Here is a 25,621-nt window from a genome sequence, read left to right as displayed (position 1 = left end):
CGGCAGGCCTCACTTAGGGACGATTTCCCTTAGTAGGTTCTTTGCCACAGCCATTGCTGTGGCATGCTTACAAAGAAATGCTTCTACCCATTTGGAGAAGGTACGTATACCCCTGGCATGGAGTAAGCTCAATGAAGTCCATTATGTGCTCCAAAGGTCCTTCAGGCCTTGGGTGGGCTGACATAAGCAGCCTTTGCCTGCATTGTTAGTCATACAAATCAAACACTTAGCACAAAATCCAGTAGGAAACCAAAAAATTATGTACAATTTCTACTCCTCCCCCTTTGACACATGGTCTTGGCCAGACGGTCCAAGTCCAACGCTTGTTTAAAAACGTAAACACGAACCAGAACTGTGATTCTGGCGCGACGGGAATGCTAAAAAAACAGCATTAGCCAAATCAACAACTGAAAACCATTTTGCCGGCACAGAAGATAGAATCGGAATGGGGTTTGGCACAACAGGAGCCATTGCATAAACTGCATCGTTAACAGGTCTGAGATCTTGAACAAAACGCCAATCACCTGAGGCTTTTCATACAGGAAGAATGGCGGTATTACAGGGAGAGTCTGGACAAGGCACAATAGCTCCTCTTTCTACCAATGAAGCATGAACAGGGGTAATCCCCTTGATAGCTTCCTCACTTAGGGGATACTGAGTTCAGCTTGGTTTGTGTGGGTGTGACAGTAAGCGGTTCAACCCCCCCCTCTTTCGCCCAATGTCTTACTTATCTTTAGCCCATACAGAGTCCGGGAAACCAATCAACAAGGGCGACTCATTCTCCATGGAAATCATCTGTTTAGTGCTTTCAAGGCCATGCACATCTCATTGAACATGTACAGTCCAAAAAATGGAACACACAAAGTATGTATGCTGGGGGAGAATTTAGACCCATCCCTGCAAGACAGACTTAAACCAAATACCAATATCCTCCCAAGCAGCAACATCTGTTTTTAGCTACCGATACATGTAGCACCCTGTCACTAAATACATACAACAAAGCCTGTTCTGTAGTCAATTTAACACTTAAAGGCCCACTATACATATCACTGCAAAGAAAGTTCTCTTGGTTATGGTCCCGGTCAGCCAACTTTGTTCATAATCTAAATCTCTTGTCAATAGTGAGAAATGTGCGGTCCAATGTAAGCCAGTCTGTGACATAAAACGACCTTCTGTTTCCAACAACTGCGAGCAGTTGATAAAATGTCATCAGTAGGGTCATAGTGTGACCCATGAATATCCTGTACGTCCAATGCATAGTACCACTCATGTTGAGACCGTGTCGGACAACATGATGAGTTGACGTCTCCTGAGGCTATACAACAGTGAGGCCTTTTCCTTCACAAAGAATACGAATTCCCAATTTACAGAGAAGATCGCTTCCTGACAACTTTACAGGACAACATTCCCCCAAAAATGTATTGATGGTTAATGCATGTGTTATTAACTTTAACAGGTAGGGGCATTGTGAACAACTCTTTCATAGTCACTCCCGAGACTCCTACAGTGGTGGGAGGTTTGGAAATCAATTCTAAATCTATGACAGACATTGCAGAGCGAGTATCTACTAGAAATTCGATTGACTCACCACTGATGAAGAAACAAACCATTGGCTCCTCATGGGGGTTTTAAACAAATCTTTAAATGCTGTCTAAGGGTGTCAGCTGGCTCGATCTTGCGTCAGTCCATATGTGGGTTGTTTTCGGTGGAGGTCCGGTTCTCCTACGTCCCCGCCCCACTGCCCCCTGTTCGGTAGGTTCGTTTTGACATGTTCTGGCGAAATGTCCCTCCTTTCTGCAGTTGTAACAAGCACATTTCCTGTTGTTGCTCTTGTCTGGCCCACCAGTTAGCACTGGCTCCCCCTCTTCATCTACCTGTTCCTCTTCCCCTCTGTCCATCATTTTGATGTCTTCGCTGAGCCTGCCGCTGCTGGCCCTGTCCTTGATTTAAAAAGCCAGCTGTGCAGCTTGTAACTTCACTCCTTCTTTTTCTGTTCTCTGTTTTGTCTTGTCTTCTTGAGACAGTTGCTGCCTCAGCATGTTTGCAGTGTTCAATAACTGCTTGTAGACTGGTAGTTTCCCAGCCAATGCAGGTCATTTTTAACCTGTTTACCAAGGGTTGGAAAAAAGTCCATTCATTAGGGCAGATTTAAAGAGGCTGTCATAGTCATTGCGGCGGCCATCAGTCATTGGTTTGAGCCCGCTATGCTTTCAGTAGCAGGTTTCCAGCCCATGTCTGTAGTGTTCCAACGACTCTTCAGCTTTCTGCGTGCAACTATGGATAGCTGCCCAATCAGTCATGGGTGGGTAATGTTTATTGTATTTGATCACACAGTGTAACCAGTTGGGTCTGATACGCTCCACCCTCTTCCCATTGGTAGTTTTCATCAAAGCCTCCCTCAACGTCTGCCCATCGCAACCTCATCTTGACATGGCAAATGTGCGTGATCTCAGCTGCAGATGGCTTGTACAGCCGGGCCATCTTAACTTCTTTGGGACAGGGGGGCAGTATTGAGTAGCTTGGATAAAAAGGTGCCCAGAGTAAACTGCCTGCTACTCAGTTCTAAAAGCTAGAATATGCATATAATTAGTAGATTATTATAATTAGTATAATTGGATAGAAAACACTCTGAAGTTTCTAAAGCTGTTTGAATGATGTCTGTGAGTATAACAGAACTCATTAGGCAGGCAAAAACCTGAGAAAAAATCTAACCAGGAAGTAGGACATCTGAGGTTTGTAGTTTTTCAACTCTTTGCCTATCCAAGATACAGTGGAAATGGGGTCATATTGAACTTCCTAAGGCTTCCACTAGATGCCAACAGTCTTTAGAACCTTGTTTGATTCTTCTACTGTGAAGGAGGGGGGAATGGGAGTTGATTGAGTCAGGTGTCTGGCATGAGCTGATCACGCGCGCTCACGTGAGAGTTAGCTGCGTTCCATTGCATTTCTACAGACAAAGGAATTCTCCAGTTGAAACATTATTGAAGATTTATGTTAAAAACATCCTAAAGATTGATTCTATACTTCGTTTGACATGTTTCTACGAACTGTAATATGACATTTCGTCTGAACTTTCGTCTGGACTTGCCCGCGCGTCGTGAGTTTGGATTGTGTACTAAACGCACGAACAAAGATTTGGTATTTGGACATAAATGATGGACTTTATCGAACAAATCAAACGTTTTATTGTGGAACTGGGATTCCTGGGAGTGCATTCTGATGAAGATCATCAAAGGTAAGGGAATATTTATAATGCTATTTCTGACTTTGTTGACTCCACAACATGGCGGAAATCTGTATGGCTTGTTTTGGTCTCTGAGCGCTGTACTCAGATTATTGCATGGTGTGCTTTTTGGTAAAGCTTTTTTGAAATCTGACATCGCAGTTGCATTTAAGGAGAAGTGGATCTAAAATTCCATGCCTAACACTTGTATCTTTTAGCAATGTTTATTATGAGTAATTCTGTAAATTGATGTGGCTCTCTGCAAAATCACTGGATGTTTTGGAACTACTGAACGTAACGTGGCAATGTAAACTGAGATTTTTGGATATAAATATGAACTTTATCGAAAAAAACATACATGTATTGTGTAACATGAAGTCCTATGAGTTAGGTTAGTGATTAATTTAATCTATATTTCTGCTTTTTGTGACTCCTCTCTTTAGCTGGAAAAATGGCTGTGTTTTTCTGTGATTAGGTACTGACCTAACATAATCGTTTGGTGTGCTTTCATCGTAAAGCCTTTTTGAAATCGGACACTGTGGCTGGATTTACAACAAGTTTATCTTTAAAATGGTGTGAAATACTTGTATGTTTGAGGAATTTTAATTATGGGATTTCTGTTGTTTTGAATTTGGCGCCCTGCACTTTCACTGGCTGTTGTTGAGGTGGGACGCTACCGTCCCGAATATCCCAGAGGTTAAGCTTTCATAGTGTCCGTTAGGTTCTAAATATCAGAGTAAGAACTCAACACAAATTAAACACTGTTGTTTGTGTGTGTGTATAGTGGAGTTTCACAATGGGAGCCAAGAGCAGCAAGGGAGAACCTTGCCTGACTGATCTGCTCATGGGACCAGTGAAGGTAATGGCAGATAAATGGGGCAGGGACATTCTGGAACAGGTACCGCTCTGGCACAAAGTAGCAGATTTTCCCTTTAAAAATGCACATTGATTGAAATTTTATTCGCAGAATGTAGAAAAAACTTAGAAGTTTGAGGAAACCAAGAAAGCCAAGAAATGTCTAATAGATTGGAGTATGTTTAGAATGTGGGAAAGGGAAGCCGAAAGACGGACAGGAAAGTTAAAGGAATAATGCTGAAAGAAAGTAACAAGAAGAAACACACGGAGGAAGAAAAGGAAAAACACGGATGATGATGACTTTCCACCCCCTATTATACCCCTGTATCCACTTCACCAGCACCAGCCCTGGTTGTCCGACAGCAGCTCGCTCAGCCGTCTCCCCCACCGCAGCTCTACCAGCAGACCACTCGGAGGAGCAGAAGTCCGTTCCGTGCACCGCCCACATTGAGTCCTGTCTCTGGTGTTGATGGACTCTGGGAACTTAGTCCACCATCGACGCCGACCTCTACCACGCAGCCAAGTCCCTTACCCGCAATGGTCACGACCAGAACAGGTTAAACCAAGTTTATTCACCCCGAAGGATCGAAAAGCTGAATAGACAAAGACATGGTTCCACCAGTGGTGGTATATATATATATATATACAGTGGGGAGAACAAGTATTTGATACACTGCCGATTTTGCAGGTTTTCCTACTTACAAAGCATGTAGAGGTCTGTCATTTTTATCATAGGTACACTTCAACTGTGAGAGACGGAATCTAAAACAAAAATCCAGAAAATCACATTGTATGATTTTTAAGTAATTAATTTGCATTTTATTGCATGACATAAGTATTTGATCACCTACCAACCAGTAAGAATTCCGGCTCTCACAGACCTGTTAGTTTTTCTTTAAGAAGCCCTCCTGTTCTCCACTCATTACCTGTATTAACTGCACCTGTTTGAACTCGTTACCTGTATAAAAGACACCTGTCCACACACTCAATCAAACAGACTCCAACCTCTCCACAATGGCCAAGACCAGAGAGCTGTGTAAGGACATCAGGGATAAATTGTAGACCTGTACAAGGCTGGGATGGGCTACAGGACAATAGCCAAGCAGCTTGGTGAGAAGGCAACAACTGTTGGCACAATTATTAGAAAATGGAAGAAGTTCAAGATGACGGTCAATCACCCTCGGTCTGGGGCTCCATGCAAGATCTCACCTCGTGGGGCATCAATGATCATGAGGAATGTGAGGGATCAGCCCAGAACTACACGGCAGGACCTGGTCAATGACCTGAAGAGAGCTGGGACCACAGTCTCAAAGAAAACCATTAGTAACACACTACGCCGTCATGGATTAAAATCCTGCAGCGCACGCAAGGTCCCCCTGCTCAAGCCAGCGCATGTCCAGGCCCGTCTGAAGTTTGCCAATGACCATCTGGATGATCCAGAGGAGGAATGGGAGAAGGTCATGTGGTCTGATGAGACAAAAATAGAGCTTTTTGCTCTAAACTCCACTCGCCGTGTTTGGAGGAATAGAAGGATGAGTACAACCCCAAGAACACCATCCCAACCGTGAAGCATGGAGGTGGAAACATCATTCTTTGGGGATGCTTTTCTGCAAAGGGGACAGGACGACTGCACCGTCTTGAGGGGAGGATGGATGGGGCCATGTATCGCGAGATCTTGACCAACAACCTCCTTCCCTCAGTAAGAGCATTGAAGATGGGTCGTGGCTGGGTCTTCCAGCATGACAACGACCCGAAACACACAGCCAGGGCAACTAAGGAGTGGCTCCGTAAGAAGCATCTCAAGGTCCTGGAGTGGCCTAGCCAGTCTCCAGACCTGAACCCAATAGAAAATCTTTGGAGGGAGCCGAAAGTCCGTATTGCCCAGCGACAGCCCCGAAACCTGAAGGATCTGGAGAAGGTCTGTATGGAGGAGTGGGCCAAAATCCCTGCTGCAGTGTGTGCAAACCTGGTCAAGAACTACAGGAAACGTATGATCTCTGTAATTGCAAACTAAGGTTTCTGTACCAAATATTCAGTTCTGCTTTTCTGATGTATCAAATACTTATGTCATGCAATAAAATGCAAATTAATTACTTAAATCATACAATGTGATTTTCTGGATTTTTGTTTTAGATTCCTTCTCTCACAGTTGAAGTGTACCTATGATAAAAATTACAGACCTCTACATGCTTTGTAAGTAGGAAAACCTGCAAAATTGTCAGTGTATCAAATACTTGTTCTCCCCACTGTATATATATATATATATATATACAGTGGGGAGAACAAGTATTTGATACACTGCCGATTTTGCAGGTTTTCCTACTTACAAAGCATGTAGAGGTCTGTAATTTTTATCATAGGTACACTTCAACTATGAGAGACGGAATCTAAAACAAAAATCCAGAAAATCACATTGTATGATTTAAGTAATTAATTTGCATTTTATTGCATGACATAAGTATTTGATACATCAGAAAAGCAGAACTGAATATACAAAAATCCAGAAAATCACATTGTATGATTTTTAAGTAATTAATTTGCATTTTATTGCATGACATAAGTATTTGATACATCAGAAAAGCAGAACTTAATATTTGGTACAGAAACCTTTGTTTGCAATTACAGAGATCATACGTTTCCTGTAGTTCTTGACTAGGTTTGCACACACTGCAGCAGGGATTTTGGCCCACTCCTCCCTACAGATCTTCTCCAGATCCTTCAGGTTTCGGGGCTGTCGCTGGGCAATACGGACTTTCAGCTCCCTCCAAAGATTTTCTATTGGGTTCAGGTCTGGAGACTGGCTAGGCCACTCCAGGACCTTGAGATGCTTCTTACGGAGCCACTCCTTAGTTGCCATGGCTGTGTGCTTCGTGTCGTTGTCATGCTGGAAGACCCAGCCACGACCCATCTTCAATGCTCTTACTGAGGGAAGGAGGTTGTTGGCCAAGATCTCGCGATACATGGCCCCATCCATCCTCCCCTCAATACGGTGCAGTCGTCCTGTCCCCTTTGCAGAAAAGCATCCCCAAAGAATGATGTTTCCACCTCCATGCTTCACGGTTGGGATGGTGTTCTTGGGGTTGTACTCATACTTCTTCTTCCTCCAAACACGGCGAGTGGAGTTAGACCAAAAAGCTCTATTTTTGTCTCATCAGACCACATGACCTTCTCCCATTCCTCCTCTGGATCATCCAGATGGTCATTGGCAAACATCAGACGGGCCTGGACATGCACTGGCTTAAGCAGGGGGACCTTGCGTGCGCTGCAGGATTTTAATCCATGACGGCGTAGTGTGTTACTAATGGTTTTCTTTGAGACTGTGGTCCCAGCTCTCTTCAGGTCATTGACCAGGTCCTGCCGTGTAGTTCTGGGCTGATCCCTCACCTTCCTCATGATCATTGATGCCCCACGAGGTGAAATCTTGCATGGAGCCCCAGACCGAGGGTGATTGACCGTCATCTTGAACTTCTTCCATTTTCTAATAATTGCGCCAACAGTTGTTTCCTTCTCACCAAGCTGCTTGCCTATTGTCCTGTAGCCCATCCCAGCCTTGTGCAGGTCTACAATTTTATCCCTGATGTCCTTACACAGCTCTCTGGTCTTGGCCATTGTGGAGAGGTTGGAATCTGTTTGATTGAGTGTGTGGACAGGTGTCTTTTATACAGGTAACGAGTTCAAACAGGTGCAGTTAATACAGGTAATGAGTGGAGAACAGGAGGGCTTCTTAAAGAAAAACTAACAGGTCTGTGAGAGCCGGAATTCTTACTGGTTGGTAGGTGATCAAATACTTATGTCATGCAATAAAATGCAAATTAATTATTTAAAAATCATACAATGTGATTTTCTGGATTTTTGTTTTAGATTCCGTCTCTCACAGTTGAAGTGTACCTATGATAAAAATGACAGACCTCTACATGCTTTGTAAGTAGGAAAACCTGCAAAATCGGCAGTGTATCAAATACTTGTTCTCCCCACTGTATATATATATATATATATATATATCCCAAATTGGGGTATATATATATATATATATATATATATATATATATATACACTGCTCAAAAAAATAAAGGGAACACTTAAACAACACAATGTAACTCCAAGTCAATCACACTTCTGTGAAATCAAACTGTCCACTTAGGAAGCAACACTGATTGACAATACATTTCACATGCTGTTGTGCAAATGGAATAGACAAAAGGTGGAAATTATAGGCAATTAGCAAGACACCCCCAAAAAAGGAGTGATTCTGCAGGTGGTGACCACAGACCACTTCTCAGTTCCTATGCTTCCTGGCTGATGTTTTGGTCACTTTTGAATGCTGGCGGTGCTCTCACTCTAGTGGTAGCATGAGACGGAGTCTACAACCCACACAAGTGGCTCAGGTAGTGCAGTTCATCCAGGATAGCACATCAATGCGAGCTGTGGCAAAAAGGTTTGCTGTGTCTGTCAGCGTAGTGTCCAGAGCATGGAGGCGCTACCAGGAGACAGGCCAGTACATCAGGAGACGTGGAGGAGGCCGTAGGAGGGCAACAAACCAGCAGCAGGACCGCTACCTCCGCCTTTGTGCAAGGAGGTGCACTGCCAGCGCCCTGCAAAATGACCTCCAGCAGGCCACAAATGTGCATGTGTCTGCTCAAACGGTCAGAAACAGACTCCATGAGGGTGGTATGAGGGCCCGACGTCCACAGGTGGGGGTTGTGCTTACAGCCCAACACCGTGCAAGACGTTTGGCATTTGCCAGAGAACACCAAGATTGGCAAATTCGCCACTGGCGCCCTGTGCTCTTCACAGATGATAGCAGGTTCACACTGAGCACATGTGACAGACGTGACAGAGTCTGGAGACACCGTGGAGAACATTCTGCTGCCTGCAACATCCTCCAGCATGACCGGTTTGGCGATGGGTCAGTCATGGTGTGGGGTGGCATTTCTTTGTGGGGCCGCACAGCCCTCCATGTGCTCGCCAGAGGTAGCCTGACTGCCATTAGGTACCGAGATGAGATCCTCAGACCCCTTGTGGGACCATATTGAGTTTATTGAGTTTATTTTATTTTTACAGGGACAGTGCACATTAATCAACGTTTCAGTAAAAGTGCCGGTTTTAGCCAGCCGGCTAATTTTCAACCGCAGTCCCTGGGCAGGTTATTAAAAACAATTACAACATGGACAATAGCAACATAGAACAAGACATAGCATACAGACATAGCAACATAGGACAAGCAAGACGTAGCATACAGACAGAGCAACATAGAACAAAAAGCAGCAAGACAAAATTCATAAAAGCAACAAAGTGTTTCCACACCTCACAAGTTAGACAACAGACATATGCTGACACATGCACATTTGTGGCCTGCTGGAGGTCATTTTGCAGGGCTCTGGCAGTGCACCTCCTTGCACAAAGGCGGAGGTAGCGGTCCTGCTGCTGGTTTGTTGCCCTCCTACGGCCTCCTCCACGTCTCCTGATGTACTGGCCTGTCTCCTGGTAGCGCCTCCATGCTCTGGACACTACGCTGACAGACACAGCAAACCTTTTTGCCACAGCTCGCATTGATGTGCTATCCTGGATGAACTGCACTACCTGAGCCACTTGTGTGGGTTGTAGACTCCGTCTCATGCTACCACTAGAGTGAGAGCACCGCCAGCATTCAAAAGTGACCAAAACATCAGCCAGGAAGCATAGGAACTGAGAAGTGGTCTGTGGTCACCACCTGCAGAATCACTCCTTTTTTGGGGGTGTCTTGCTAATTGCCTATAATTTCCACCTTTTGTCTATTCCATTTGCACAACAGCATGTGAAATGTATTGTCAATCAGTGTTGCTTCCTAAGTGGACAGTTTGATTTCACAGAAGTGTGATTGACTTGGAGTTACATTGTGTTGTTTAAGTGTTCCCTTTATTTTTTTGAGCAGTGTATATATATATATATATATATATATATATATATATACCCCAATTTGGGATATATATATATATATATATACAGTGGGGAGAACAAGTATTTGATACACTGATGATTTTGCAGGTTTTCCTACTTACAAAGCATGTAGAGGTCTGTAATTTTTATCATAGGTACACTTCAACTGTGAGAGACGGAATCTAAAACAAAAATCCAGAAAATCACATTGTATGATTTTTAAGTAATTAATTTGCATTTTATTGCATGACATAAGTATTTGATCACCTACCAATCAGTAAGAATTCCGGCTCTCACAGACCTGTTAGTTTTTCTTTAAGAAGCCCTCCTGTTCTCCACTCATTACCTGTATTAACTGCACCTGTTTGAACTCGTTACCTGTATAAAAGACACCTGTCCACACACTCAATCAAACAGACTCCAACCTCTCCACAATGGCCAAGACCAGAGAGCTGTGTAAGGACATCAGGGATAAAATTGTAGACCTGCACAAGGCTGGGATGGGCTACAGGACAATAGGCAAGCAGCTTGGTGAGAAGGCAACAACTGTTGGCGCAATTATTAGAAAATGGAAGAAGTTCAAGATGACGGTCAATCACTCTCGGTCTGGGGCTCCATGCAAGATCTCACCTCGTGGGGCATCAATGATCATGAGGAAGGTGAGGGATCAGCCCAGAACTACACGGCAGGACCTGGTCAATGACCTGAAGAGAGCTGGGACCACAGTCTCAAAGAAAACCATTAGTAACACACTACGCTGTCATGGATTAAAATCATGCAGCGCACGCAAGGTCCCCCTGCTCAAGCCAGCGCATGTCCAGGCCCGTCTGAAGTTTGCCAATGACCATCTGGATGATCCAGAGGAGGAATGGGAGAAGGTCATGTGGTCTTATGAGACAAAAATAGAGCCTTTTGGTCTAAACTCCACTCGCCGTGTTTGGAGGAAGAAGAAGGATGAGTACAACCCCAAGAACACCATCCCAACCGTGAAGCATGGAGGTGGAAACATCATTCTTTGGGGATGCTTTTCTGCAAAGGGGACAGGACGACTGCACCGTATTGAGGGGAGGATGGATGGGGCCATGTATCGCGAGATCTTGGCCAACAACCTCCTTCCCTCAGTAAGAGCATTGAAGATGGGTCGTGGCTGGGTCTTCCAGCATGACAACGACCCGAAACACACAGCCAGGGCAACTAAGGAGTGGCTCCGTAAGAAGCATCTCAAGGTCCTGGAGTGGCTTAGCCAGTCTCCAGACCTGAACCCAATAGAAAATCTTTGGAGGGGGCTGAAAGTCCGCATTGCCCAGCGACAGCCCTGAAACCTGAAGGATCTGGAGAAGGTCTGTATGGAGGAGTGGGCCAAAATCACTGCTGCAGTGTGTGCAAACCTGGTCAAGAACTACAGGAAACGTATGATCTCTGTAATTGCAAACAAAGGTTTCTGTACCAAATATTAAGTTCTGCTTTTCTGATGTATCAAATACTTATGTCATGCAATAAAATGCTAATTAATTACTTAAAAATCATACAATGTGATTTTCAGGATTTTTGTTTTAGATTCCGTCTCTCACAGTTGAAGTGTACCTATGATAAAAATGACAGACCTCTACATGCTTTGTAAGTAGGAAAACCTGCAAAATCGGCAGTGTGTCAAATACTTGTTCTCCCCACTGTATATATACCCCGATTTGGGGTGGAATCTCTTCATTCTCTCTAAACATTACATCTCTGTTGCTAGGCAGGAAACTAAGTGATACGGGCAATACACTGTTCCTTCTCCCTTAACGTGACCTGACCTCCAACCCCTTCATCACTGATCCACAGCTCTCTCTCCCCTTATCAGTGCTGCCACGTGATCGTTTTCCCTGCACTCAGCACATTCCAAGCTTAATTGCACCCACCATATACCTTTTTCCTACAGATAACCATTAACTTCTGGTGTAGACCCTAGACTCATGTCTCTAGCATAACTAATGATTAATCATATTTAAAGTTCAGAAATCTGAACCCACCCATCTTCCTTTAATATAATTTTAAATGTTATACCCACATGGCAGTTCCTCCTATGCATATTCCCACGTAGGTTTTAAATTTATAGCTGGTTTCCCAATTATAACAGACTTTTACCAGTACACTGATGCATTCATTTTCTTTTACAATGTTTGTCTAACCTGCAGGATTATTTTGGACTTGAACCTCAGGACCCTGTCCTGGAATCACATAGCTCATACATTTACATCTTACGATGGTAACCCATGGCGTATTTCTTCAGGACTTTGTCCTGGTATCGCTATAGTACCTCAGGATATTATTCTGGAATTGCTTTCATAAGGACTCTCCTGGTATCTCTTACACACGTGACCTCAAATAAAATCTAATTTCATTTGTCACATGTGCCGAATACAACAGGTGTAGGTATAGAGGTTCTGGATGGCAGGAAGCTTAGCCCCGGTGATGTACTGGGCCATACGCACTACCCTCTGTAGTGCCTTGCGGTCGAAGGCTGAGCAGTTGCCATACCAGGCAGTGATGCAACCCATCAGGATGCTCTCGGTGGTGCAGCTGTAAAACATTTTGAGGATCTGAGGACCCATGCCAAATCTTTTCAGTCTCCTGAGGGGGAATAGGCATTGTCATGCCCTCTTCACGACTGTCTTTGGTGTACATGGACCGTGTTAATTTGTCAGTGATGTGGATGCCAAGGAACTTGAAGCTGTCAAGCTGCTCCACTACAGCCCCGTCGATGAGATTGGGGGTGTGCTCGGTCCTCTTTTTCCAGTAGTCCACAATCATCTCCTTTGTCTCCTAGAGATGAACGTACTTTGGTGCGAAAAGTGCAAATCAATCCCAGAACAACCGCAAAGGACCTTGTGAAGATGCTGGAGGAAACGGGTACAAAAGTATCTACAGTTGAAGTCGGAAGTTTACATACACCTTAGCCAAATACATTTAATCTCAGTTTTTCACAATTTCACAATTCCTGACATTTAATCCCAATAGAAAATCTTTGGAGGGAGCTGAAAGTCTGTATTGCCCAGCCCCGAAACCTGAAGGATCTGGAGAAGGTCTGTATGGAGGAGTGGGCCAAAATCCCTGCTGCAGTGTGTGCAAACCTGGTCAAGAACTACAGGAAACGTATGATCTCTGTAATTGCAAACAAAGGTTTCTGTACCAAATATTAAGCTCTGCTTTTCTGATAATTATGTCATGCAATAAAATGCAAATTAATTACTTAAAAATCATACAATGTGATTTTCTGGATTTTTGTTTTAGATTCCGTCTCTCACAGTTGAAGTGTACCTATGATTAAAATTACAGACCTCTACATGCTTTGTAAGTAGGAAAACCTGCAAAATCGGCAGTGTATCAAATACTTGTTCTCCCCACTGTGTATATATACACACACAAACAAATCGGTCGTTTTAATCGGTATCGGCTTTTTTGGTCTTCCAATAATCGGTATCGGCGTTGAAAAATCATAATCGGTCGACCTCTACTAATTATGTAATTTTCCTCGACTGTGTGTGTGTGTGTGTGTGTGTGTATTTATTTTGGTTATTTCCATAGCCAGTGTATACCATGTACAAGATGGCATTAGGTGTAAGATGTTTACCGGTGTCTACAATATGGCACCAGGTGTAAAATGGTTCCCTTTGTATCTCCAACAGCTGAGGTGAAGCGGGTAGGAGACACCCTCCTCGGCATGGCCACTCAGTGTGTCCAGGTGAAGAACGTGGTGAAGACGTCCCCCCAGACCCTCTCCAACCTCTGCCTCAAGATCAACGTCAAATTGGGGGGCATCAACAACATCCTGGTCCCACACCAACGGTAAAGCAAAGTGAAAGAGCGTGTGGCCACAGGCAGAAAACCCCTTTTTAGCAGAAAACCCCTTTTTAGCAGAAACGCATATATACTTTATGATGGAAAACACCTAGGTTTTTGTCATACACTACATATCTGGACTGGATATACACGACTGTTCAAAAGTTTGGTAGAAATGTCCTTGTTTTTGAAAGAAAAGACAAAAAAATTGGTCCATTAAAATAACATCAAATTGATCAGAAATACAGTGTAGAGACATTGTTAATGTTGTGAATGACTATTGTAGCTGGAAACGGCTGATTTAAAAAATATATATATTTTAATGGAATATCTACATAGGCGTACAGAGGCCCATTATTAGCTAACATCACTCCTGTGTTCCAATGGCACGTTATGTTAGCTAATCCAAGTTTATCATTTTAAAAGGCTGATTGATCATGAGAACCCTTTTGCAATTATGTTAGCACAGCTGAAAACTGTTGTTCTGATTAAAGAAGCAATACAACTGGCCTTCTTTAGACTAGTTGAGTATCTGGAGCATCAGCATTTGTGGGTTCAAATTTTCTAATCAATTTGATGTTATTTCATTGGACAAACAAATTGCTTTTCTTTCAAAAACAAGGAAATTTCAAAGTGACCCCAAAGTTTTGGACGGTAGTATATGTCTGATGTTTGTCTCTCTCTCCACCCAGTCCCTCCGTGTTCCAGCAGCCTGTTATCTTCCTGGGGGCCGACGTCACTCACCCTCCAGCCGGAGACGGAAAGAAGCCATCCATCGCAGCGGTCAGTCTCTTCCTGTCACTCTAGTTTCCATTTCCACTTCCCTCACAAACACTGCCTTGTCTGTGTATCTAGTTGTCATGGAGTCTGATGGATCTAGTACATTGGTAATCTACTCGTTTGTTTTGTTACATAGACCCCTACAATAGCCTTCTGAAAACATGGTGTCAGAAGTCATGTTTCTGACCATCTCCCTCTCTCTGTCCCTATCCAGGTGGTGGGCAGTATGGACGCCCACCCCAGCAGGTACTGTGCCACAGTGAGGGTCCAGAGACCCAGACAGGAGGTGATCCAGGACCTGGCCTCCATGGTGCGGGAGCTCCTCATCCAGTTCTACAAGTCCACCCGCTACAAACCAACCAGAATCATATTTTACAGGGATGGCGTGTCAGAGGGTCAGTTCAGACAGGTTAGTTAAAATACTTATGTTCCCCTTCAATCTCTCATTTAAAGTGTACAGCCAAGCCAAATGATGTCCCTATGTTGAGAAATACATTTATTACAAATAGCAATGTTCTTCATCGACTATTAGCCTTAAACTTGAATTCTTCACCGCTTGCTACTCTTTGCTGGTGAGTTGACTTCTCTCTGTGTGGCAGGTGCTGTACTACGAGCTGCTGGCCATCAGGGAAGCCTGTATCATGTTGGAGAAGGAGTACCAGCCGGGCATCACCTACATCGTGGTGCAGAAACGCCACCACACACGCCTCTTCTGTGCGGACCGCAATGAGCGGGTAAGCGGTGCCATGGATCTCGCCTTGTACATTTAATGATTGACTTTATCTGCTAGGCTTAGATTGGTTGTTGAACAGTTTTTAAATGGGGTGTTGTTTATTTGGCAGGTTGGACGAAGTGGTAACATTCCTGCAGGCACCACTGTGGACACCGATATCACTCACCCCTATGAGTTTGACTTTTACCTCTGCAGCCACGCAGGAATACAGGTGTGTGTCAAGACTCATACCGGGGTTGTGTTCAATAGGGAAAACGTTCTAATACTAAAGTCAGCATTCTTATTGGACAGGTTCAGGTAGTATATCCTGCTTATTTCTCCCTAATGTCGACTCTTGCCGTCATTGATACTTTCTCAGAGGTTCGTCGGCCTCTATTGCTTTCCACTACACTTCATTGTCAGTGTTGAATCAATGCTGGTATTCTCTCCATGGAACCGGCATTGTTCCTGTGGTATTACAGACTTCGCCTTCTCCCTCCAGGGTACAAGCAGACCTTCCCACTACCACGTCCTGTGGGACGACAACTGCTTCACGGCCGACGAGTTCCAGCTGCTCACCTACCAGCTGTGCCACACCTACGTCCGCTGCACCCGCTCTGTCTCCATCCCCGCGCCAGCCTACTACGCCCACCTGGTGGCCTTCCGCGCCCGCTACCACCTGGTGGACAAGGAACATGACAGGTGAGGGGGGGGGGGGTTCATTTCGGTGTGATCGGTATACTTCTCTGTAGGGCTAAAATCAATGTCTCGTGCTGTTTATCAGGTAAGAAGAAACTGGAGGCCGATGTCATGTATTGATCCTAAAATAATATTCAAGTTCATTCAAGTTAAATGTTCCCTCCCTCTCTTTCTGTCCTTTTCCCTTTCTCGTTTCCTCACTTCCTTCTCTTGAACACACGCAGTGCGGAGGGCAGCCACGTCTCGGGGCAGAGTAACGGCCGAGACCCCACGGCCCTCGCCAAGGCTGTTCAGATTCATCACGACACACTGAGGACTATGTATTTCGCCTGAGAGGTAGAATACCCCTCCCAACACCCCACCCTATCAGCCTCTGTGTCCTAGTGGGTGGTCAGCCATCGCATATCGGACTCTGGGCTGGCGCAGCTCTGGTCCTGATGAGGGGATGCCAAGCCGCTAAGGGTAACAACAACCAGAGGGGAGTACCGCAATGTTATGCAATATGAAACCAGCCAATCCTCTCCCAGCCTGTTCTCCTTTGCTGTGTTTTTAATTAATGGATCGTCTCTGATACTGCTCCTTGAGCTGTGCTCAACTTTTGCTTTGTCTTACTTTCAAAATGCCAGAGTGTAGAAGACAAGATGGGGGAATTGATAAGGGGGTGGGTGGGGACATAGCAGGTCCAGTGAGGATCAGTCTTGTTCCTCAATCCAGTGCTGATATGATGACTTGCCTGTCCGTGTTCAATCGTATAAATGTACCTCTTTTTAAATGTCTTCGTTAGCTTGTTGTCGTTATATGTGCGTCTCTGTAGAAGTCTGATTGCCATGGCGATGCCTGTTAGTCGAGAACGCTCGTGAATCACAGCTATGCCCTTTTTCATAGAGCAAGCTGCTCGCCCAGTTACTCTGCTCTCTTTTAAGCCAATGGTGATTTACTTGCAGTCATTGCGCCTGTCAGAGTTTAACACGGCAATCTCTTTCAATATCATAAGGCTTTTTTTTTTTTATACAGCTGTTTGTCGTACTTTTAGAATATCAACCCAGGCCGCACCATGGACCTACTCAGAACTTTTACAGAGTTCACTGTGGTAGCTATAGATTTCACTTTATCTTTGTTTTATTCCTCCTTCTGTGACTTGAGATTCATCTTATTTATCATTCATTTTCAGCAATAGAGCGCTGTTCGTTTTTTGTTTTTGTCAAATTTGAACTAAGGAACTGATTTCACACCTTTTTTAGTGCAATAAGTCGTTAATGCATAAAAAGGGGTTCTATGGTTACCGATGTTGATATTTTTGGGCCATTATGATCGGATATGGGCAGGTGATAACGGATAAAGAATGTAAACCGGGGCAAGGATTGATGCCACAAATGGTTATGTTGTGGGTTATGTGGGGGTGACATGACACCATACGTGTTTTTTAGTAAATGGAGTGAATTATGTGCCCGTTGTAGGTGGAAAGAAGAATTTCAAAGACCAAGGATGTATCTAATTTTAGTTGGAGCTCCTCTGAGATCAGTTAATTAGTTTAGTTATACAGTCAAATAATCTCATCCAGGCATTACTGTAAGCATGATATGTTGTCTGGGAATGTCTGGGGTAAGAGAGCACAGCGTGTATGGCTGCATGGATTCAGTTTCATGATTTCATTTTTAATGTGAATAATTTTTTCATGTAGACTGATCAATTGAAGGTGGGGACAGTTAGCTAACAGATCTGTGTCGTTCATTTGAACCCTCTAGCGGTAGGACTCATTTTGCACTGTTCAAAGTAAGCCTTCAAATGTCAAATCAAGCCGTTTTGTCACATTTTGAAGGGCATTGTCTCTCTCCCTTTGCCTTGCTGTGCAGTATCCTCCAGGTGAGGCCTTTTTGGGTTTGGTCAAACTGGAACGAGACGAAACTCAATGTGCCTCGTGGGATTGTGAGGGGGAGGACTGGGGTCCATCTGCATGGTGCTTGAAGCATGGGTGGTATGAGCCTTGTCCGACTGGGACACAGTTGATCCCTGCTCTCACTGCAAAAGAAGCGACAGGGTTGTGGCACGGACAGCACTCTGCCAAACTCATTGTCCTATAGCTACGTGTTACCAGAAACCAAACTAGCTGCTATACCACGTGTTATTTTGTTCATATATATTCGTACAAAGAGAGCCTATAAAAAATATAGGACAATTTACTGCACTTAAAGATACATGTGTTTCAGGTGAGACACATACCCTGGTGCTGAGAGGTGCAGTATGGGGGGGGGGTAGTAGAACCCCCCCCCCCTCTGTTGTATTCAGACAATATGAGCTTCATTGGTGTAACAGGAGAGGACTTATGATACAGGGGACATGCTTTAATTCCCAGAGGGTGTGATCTTTTAGTCATCAGTACCCCGGGGGCCAAACTGTAGGTGTGAATTAAGTCCCAGCAAAATGTACACTTTCCGGCAAGATGTCAGACATTACCAGCATTTGATTTTACTTAAAGAACAGTGTAGGTATGATCTCATCAACTGTAACTGTGGGCTAATGTGTAGCTGCCCTGCTTGTGTGATTTAAAAAAATATATGTCTGTACAGCAGTAAAACGGGAAGGAATTATCTCTCTACGATGCCACGGAATTGACCTCTAGAGCCCAGTGGGCGGGGTTTTGCATCTAGGAGGGGGAGGGGGGGGGGGGGGGGGACTTATGCTGCCGTTCGTGGGAGGTGGGAATTTACCAGTTGTGAAGTCGTAAATACTAGTGGGATGCATTCACATGCTTTGAACTCATTGAGAAATGCCAATTGGCTAATGGCTAACAAGCTGCGTAAACCATCAATTAAAAGTACAGCTCTCATGCTTGCAAACCCAAATGAAAGTGTTCAAAAACCATATTAATAGATTGCTATTTAAAAATGTTTTGTTGCATTTAACTTCCGAAAATGCTGTTATCGAGGTTATTTCCTTAGTAGGTGACGGAGGTCACCATGTGGGAGCACAGGATGGACACATTTCCCACTAGTAATTAGCAGTTGGAGGGCCATTCAAGTGGATTTTCCCAGTTGTATGTGGTAAATTCCCACTTGGTTTACGAATGGAGCATTATTCTGAGGCTGGGGGATAATACAGCGGAGACGCATGGCAGCCTACAGTGCATTCGGAAAGTATTCAGGCCCCTTTTCTACATTTTGTTACGTTACAGCCTTATTCTAAAATAGATTTTCTCCTCGTGAATCTACAAACACTACCCCATAATGACAAAGCAAAAACAGGTTTTTGCACAAAAATGATACTTTATTTACATAAGTATTCAAACCCTTAGCTATGAGACTTGAAATTGAGCAGTGGTAAATTCAATTGATTGGACATGATTTGGAAAGGCACAGACCTGTCTATATAAGGTCCCATAGTTGACAGTGCATGTCAGAGCAAAATCCAAATGATGTAAGTTGAAGGAAATGTCTGAGCTCCATGACAGGATTGTGTCAGCACAGATCTGGGGAAAGGTACCAAAAAAGGTCTGCAAGAACACAGTGGCCTCCGTCATTCTTAAATAGAAGAAGTTTGGAACCACCAAGACTCTTCCCAGAACTGGCCACCCGTCCAAACTGAGCAATCGGAGGAGAAGGGCCTTGGTCAGGGAGGTGACCAAGAACCCGATGGTCACTCTGACAGAGCTCCAGAGTTCCTCTGTAGAGATGGGAAAACCTTCCAGAAGGACAACCATCTCTGCAGCACTCCACCAATCAGGCCTTTTATGGTAGAGTGGACAGACGTAAGTATTCCTCAGTTGAAGGCACATGACAGCCTGCTTGGAGTTTGCCAAAAGGCAACTGAAGATTCTCAGACCATGGTCTGATGAAACCAAGATTGAACTCCTTGGCCTGAATGCCAAGCGTCACATCTGGAGGAAACCTGGCAACATCTTTACGGTGAAGCATGGTGGTGGCAGCATCATGCTGTGGGGATGTTTTTCAGCTGCAGGGACTTGGAGACTAGTCAGGATCGAAGAAAATATTAACAGAGAAAAGTACAAAGAGATCCTTGATGAAATCTTGCTCCAGAGCGCTCAGGACCTCAGACTGGGGTGAAGGTTCACCTTCCAACAGGACAACGACCCTAAGCACACAGCCAAGACAACGCAGGAGTGGCTTCGGGACAATCTCTGAATGTCCTTGAGTGGCCCAGCCAGTGCCCGGACTTGAACCAGATGAAACATCTCTGGAGAGACCTGGAAATATGTGTGCAGCGATGCTCCCCATCCAGCCTGTATTTTTTTTTAAAATCCATTTTAGAATAAGGCTGTAACGTAACAAAATGTGGGGAAAAGTCTGAATACTTTCCAAATGTACTGTATTGCCTATAATGCACTGCTCTTGACCAGGGCTCTGGGGAAAAGTAGTGGACTATGTAGGGAATGGGGTGGCCCATAGTGCACTACTTTTGTCAAGAGCCCTATGTAGGTAATCAGTGGCATTTGGGACTCAACCACGCTCCTCCATGTGATGCCCTCCCCTCTCTAAACGCTGGACATCAGATGCCTTCTTTTCGTGTTGTTCTAAACCATTTCAAATTCTGAAATGGCGATATATTTGTATATTATAATGAACACTTATTTTTGCTAACAAATTCTATAAAAATAGAACAATAATGATAATATAATATAGAAGACAATGGTAATATGGTCACTAATAATAATCCAAATGCAATAGACTGATGTGGTGTTTTTTTGTTCCATGTTAAAGCAAAGCGTGTCGTACCGAAGCTACATCTGTAGCATTTAAATGACCTACTGTGCGGGGGGATTGTTGATTTTTTTTTGGGGGGGGGGGCAGGTGTTGTTCTGTAGTGACTGATTGGATGAACCTCCCCCTATTTCCCCATCACCCTCCTCTCTGTTCATTGAACTAATAATCCCTGGAGAGTAGCCTAGCTTCCATTCAGTAGATTCCATTCATCTCACAGCCTGGTCTACTAGAACAGGTAGTGAATGTGACCTCCATTTGAGTGTTGATTTCATCTGAGACATTTTGTCTGATTTTGTGTGTGTGTGTGCGCGCATCTCTCAAAGTTTTTTTGTGGGAAAGGGTTGAAGGTTCATCCTTGGACAATACTCCATAGACCGTGCCTTTTTCTGATGGTGCTGAAAACAAGTAAATCAAAGAAGATATCTTTACTTTCAAAACATCGAGGGCAATATGTCCCTCTCTACATTGATACGTATATATTGATACATGACAATACTGTCCAACGTGTGCATGTATGTGTGCGCATGGGTGTCTGTCTGCGTGTAAAAACTGACATACTGTATGCCAAGAACACAACAATATGCAGAACCAATCAGTTTTGAGGTGTCAGGACCAAAAAAGCTTGTGGGGATGATAAGGTGGGCAGGCACTCACAATGCACAACCAAAAAATGTTGCATCTAATAACTACAGTGGATATTTTAGACTGCCTCCCTAGTGGCAAACTGTTTACTGTAATGCATGGGATTCTCACCCCTGGTTCCCTTTAACCATTTAGTAGATGTTAAGTGATGGTATGTTCTAAAGTGAATAGCAATAAACAATGTGACCTTTTAGGCTCTGAGCAACCGGCTGTTGGGTTACACCAGGATTGCGTCCCAACTGCCACCCTATTCTCTTTATAGTACTCTATTGGCTCTGGTCAAAAGTAGTGCACTATATAGGAAATAGGGTGCCATTTGGGAAGCAGCCCAACCATTATTCTCGGCTAGACAGAAATACATTTCTATTTTGTTTAGAACCACTGCTCTGGCATTAAGCATTTCTTCTGAAGATCTTTATGGAAAGAGCTTTGACGTGTTACAGCTAGAGGTGTATAGACTGAGAACAATGTGCAGTGGTCCAGTTGTGCCACATGAGTGCCCGCTTGCCTAAGAAAGGATTCCTCTGAAAAAATCTCCAAACCCTGCATCTCTATTGTGGTTGGCTGCATATCGGACTTAATAAGATACAACTGACAAATTGCTTCGGTAACAGTATGCGCTAGATTTTTTTGTTGCCTGTTTTATGAAATTGTGACACTTTTAGAAGTGAAATTATATGTAAAATACATTTTTTTTTGTCTGATCCTGGTCCTAAGTTGAGCCTTTTTATTTGGTTGTCATATTTAATTGTTTTAATTAAAATACTGTATGTCTGAAATCTGTGTTGGTGTATTCATTGACAATGGATGTTGATCCTTGCAGTCTTTTATCTGCTTCATTCTTAGCCAGACTGAGATATGGTTTTCAACTGTGCTGGAGTCAGGTGTGTAACTTGCGGGGAGGTCAAGGTCCCCAATATTTGAGACAAACCAATTTGACCCCCTCAATAATATACCATGATGGATTGGAAATGATCTTCCCATCGTAGCTACTTATTTCTCATGATCACGACATAAAAGTTGTTTTGTCGAGATCCTGAAATAAACTCTAGAAATAGGAGTGGACATATTGATGACAGATTGACAAGTATGGCTGAGGCAGTGAGCCCATGGTGGATCAGCACATACGTTTTAATTGATTGCTACACTAAAGGGATGGTCAATTTCATGCGAACGTCATGCTTTCATTTGTGTAAGTGAGGACTTGGTGAACTGTACATTCTTTAGGTTAGGTTTTACTTTGTGTTCGCTCCCGTGTGCCGGTAAAGGGCACAGATGACAGACGGGTAGGATTCCAGTTGAGGTGGTTTAATAACGCTGAATATGCACAGGCATGGAAATGCACAGTGTATGTAGTATGGATGGGAAAAGGCACTTACTGGTCTGGCAACACGCTTCAACCAAAGTGTGTTTGGTCTGCAAGTAAAGAGAGAAATAAAGATACAACAGTGAATGACAATACAATCTCCAATTCACATCTCTTATAAACAATTCACATGGCGATAACGTGACTATGATGACGTAATGCTATACAGGACCATACAACGCAATTCAACATGACTGTGACGGCACTAATTAAGATCAACGTGGTGTCGCTGCACATGTGCTACAAAGCATAGCACCATCTTCAGTACAGGGCTACAACTGCACAATTAACTTCAATACCTCGAAACAGTCAAATACAATGTAATACCCATATAATGATGTGCCATACACCTATACAATTACAGGGCAAATACAAGACGCACTGGGGGACATTTTCCTTTACAAATACAGGGTTAAATGTGTGAAATATGACAGCCAAAACAGAGAGAGCCCGCTCGCAACAGCTAGCTCTCAGTAGAAACGACGAATTAGCATAACCATAAATTACATTATCGTCGCAGTGTGCATCTTCAGACAAACACCTGAAAGATATGAAATATGGACTTGCATATCAACAAGGACGCACCACACAAACTGGTGGGAAAGCACAACGATGGCTGGAGCTTTCTCACTTGACTTCTCACGAGCTGATATTCTCTAAACTGGAGATTAGTGATGGATTGATCGCGAACGAGTCGGCTCTAAGAGATGGCTCTTGTAGGTGAACGTTGGGAGCCGGCTCGCATATCAGAAGAGCCGAATCTATTTATTAAAAAAATAAAATAATTAAGACGTGAAAAATCTAAAGATTTAAATGAATAGAATTAACTAATTCAAAGAACGAAAAAAGAAATAAAATAATATAGGCCTAAATGCTCCAAAGCGCACACACATTCGTTCTGACTGTCTGCTCAGACTAACAGCCTCACCTGTTGTTCCTGTCAATCAGACACGCAGTGTCAACCAATGAACCAAAGATGCGTGAGGGAGGGCTGAGCCATCTCACACAGTTACACACTTAGCAACCGAGGAGAGAGAGGAAGGACAGCTGTGAAAACAACAGCTGGAAAATGAGTCGGAAGCACAGTAACATTTGGATGCATTTTAATGTAGACAATGCCAAAACAAAATCTCATATAAAGACGGTTATACGCACAACCTACACCGGCATATGTGAACTGTGCACCCAACTGTGAAGCTAGCTGTAGCGGAGCTTGGAGAAACTAGCGGGCCTGCTAGTGATAGTGGTGGAGCCAGCACCTCCACACGTGGAGATGTATCCACTCATTCAAGTAGGTCTGCTAGTGATAGTGGTGGAGCCAGCACCTCCACACGTCGAGATGTATCCACTCAGTCAAGTAGGCCTGCTAGTGATAGTGGTGGAGCCAGCACCTCCACACGTGGAGGAGATGTATCCACTCAGTCAAGTAGGCCTACTCCATGACTCACAGCAAAGCAGACTTCTATGGACCAGTTTATGCCAAATCTGTCTGTAGCAAAACAAGGCCAAATTGATATTGCATTGGCTAAAATGTTTGCCACCGATTTCCAGCCATTTTCGATCGTGGAGGACAGAGGTTTTAGAAATTATAGCAATAGTCTAAATCCAATGTACACAATTCGAAGCAGGAAACCCCCTTCAAAATCCCTTATTCCACAACTGTACAAGAGCACACAGGCTTCAGTGCGGGAAATAGTCCATAAAGTTACTGCAGTTTGCCTTACCACTGACTGCTGGACATCAAGGGTAACCACTTCTTACATGTTGGTTACATGTCACTTCATTGAAGATTTCTCGATGTCTAGCTGTCTTCTGGACTGCTTTGAGTTCAGCGACAGACACACCTCAGAGAACTTGGCAGAGGAACTGTTGAGAGTAGCCAGAGAATGGCAAGTAGATGGAAAAGTGGTCTGTTGTGTTAGCGACAATGCAGCTAACATAACCAAAGCCATGAAAATGTTTAAATGGACCCATCAGCCATGTCTTGCCCACACAATCAACCTGATTGTAAGAGATGCTCTGAAGGTGATGAGGTCCACTGTGGACAAAGTGAAAGCAGTTGTGGTATACTTCCACAGGAGCACAGTAGGTGCTGAAAAACTGAAGTCTACACAACGCCAGATGGGGATGCCTGAGCTGAGGCCTAAACAAGACTGCACTACAAGGTGGAATTCAACATTTTATATGTTGAAGCGGTTTCTTGAGTCAAAGGATGCCATCATCTCTACCCTGGCCATGGTCAATGCACCTGTTGATGCTCTGACCCATGAGGAATGGGAGGTAACCACAGGACATGTGACAGAGTTGGACACTCTATGTTCATCAATGGACAGAAAGTTCCACAGAATGGAATAAAATCACGTGCTATCAGAAACCGCTGCACTTGACCCCAGGTTTAAGAAGTTAGCCTTCAGTGGTGCCTGAGCGATTGATGAGGCTCTTCAAAGAATAACCTCAGCAGCAGGGAGGGACAGCCCCAGCAGTCAGCTGGGTCAGGCACCAGGGCAACAGGAAGAAGAGGGAGCAGAAGCACCAGCAGTAGTTCCACAAACATCTGCTGTTTGGATGCTGTTTGACGAGAGAGCAACTGGGGATGGAGCACGAAGTAATCCCTCAGCAGATGCCATAATGGACATAAAATCACTCATGTCCAAAAACCTCAATTTTGTTAGTGCGTTTTGTTCAGTAATCCATTGGAACAAAGCGCAGCCACAGCAGGCAGACGAAAAATCTAAAAAGTACCATAAAAGTTCATAGAAACTTGTGGCTAAACCAACTAGGCTCATAATTTAACAATTTTATTCGTATTTACAGATGACATACACATTTGATATTAAGGCACATGAAAGTTCACATGTTCGAGAAGGCATTTCTGCCAAAAAACGTTT

The 25,621-nt window shown here is 43.9% G+C and overlaps 1 protein-coding gene across 1 annotated transcript in view; it reads left to right on the top strand.

Annotated features, from left to right (window-relative positions):
* The window catches only part of LOC139554497 (protein argonaute-3-like), a 48,461-nt gene extending 26,315 nt beyond the window's left edge, over positions 1-22,146 (top strand). The window contains exons 13-19 of the mRNA XM_071367324.1: positions 13,663-13,822; positions 14,509-14,599; positions 14,811-15,005; positions 15,196-15,330; positions 15,439-15,540; positions 15,811-16,010; positions 16,232-22,146. Of these exons, the coding sequence (XP_071223425.1) occupies positions 13,663-13,822; positions 14,509-14,599; positions 14,811-15,005; positions 15,196-15,330; positions 15,439-15,540; positions 15,811-16,010; positions 16,232-16,340 (992 nt within the window). The 3' untranslated portion in view covers positions 16,341-22,146. The remainder of the gene's footprint in view (positions 1-13,662; positions 13,823-14,508; positions 14,600-14,810; positions 15,006-15,195; positions 15,331-15,438; positions 15,541-15,810; positions 16,011-16,231) is intronic.
* Positions 22,147-25,621: the final 3,475 nt, after the last annotated feature.

The sequence above is a fragment of the Salvelinus alpinus genome, chromosome 26, assembly GCF_045679555.1.
Source record: "Salvelinus alpinus chromosome 26, SLU_Salpinus.1, whole genome shotgun sequence".
Classification (NCBI taxonomy): Eukaryota; Metazoa; Chordata; class Actinopteri; order Salmoniformes; family Salmonidae; genus Salvelinus; species Salvelinus alpinus.
Note: the sequence above shows the minus strand (reverse complement) of the source record. Positions and strands in the feature narration are given on the sequence as shown.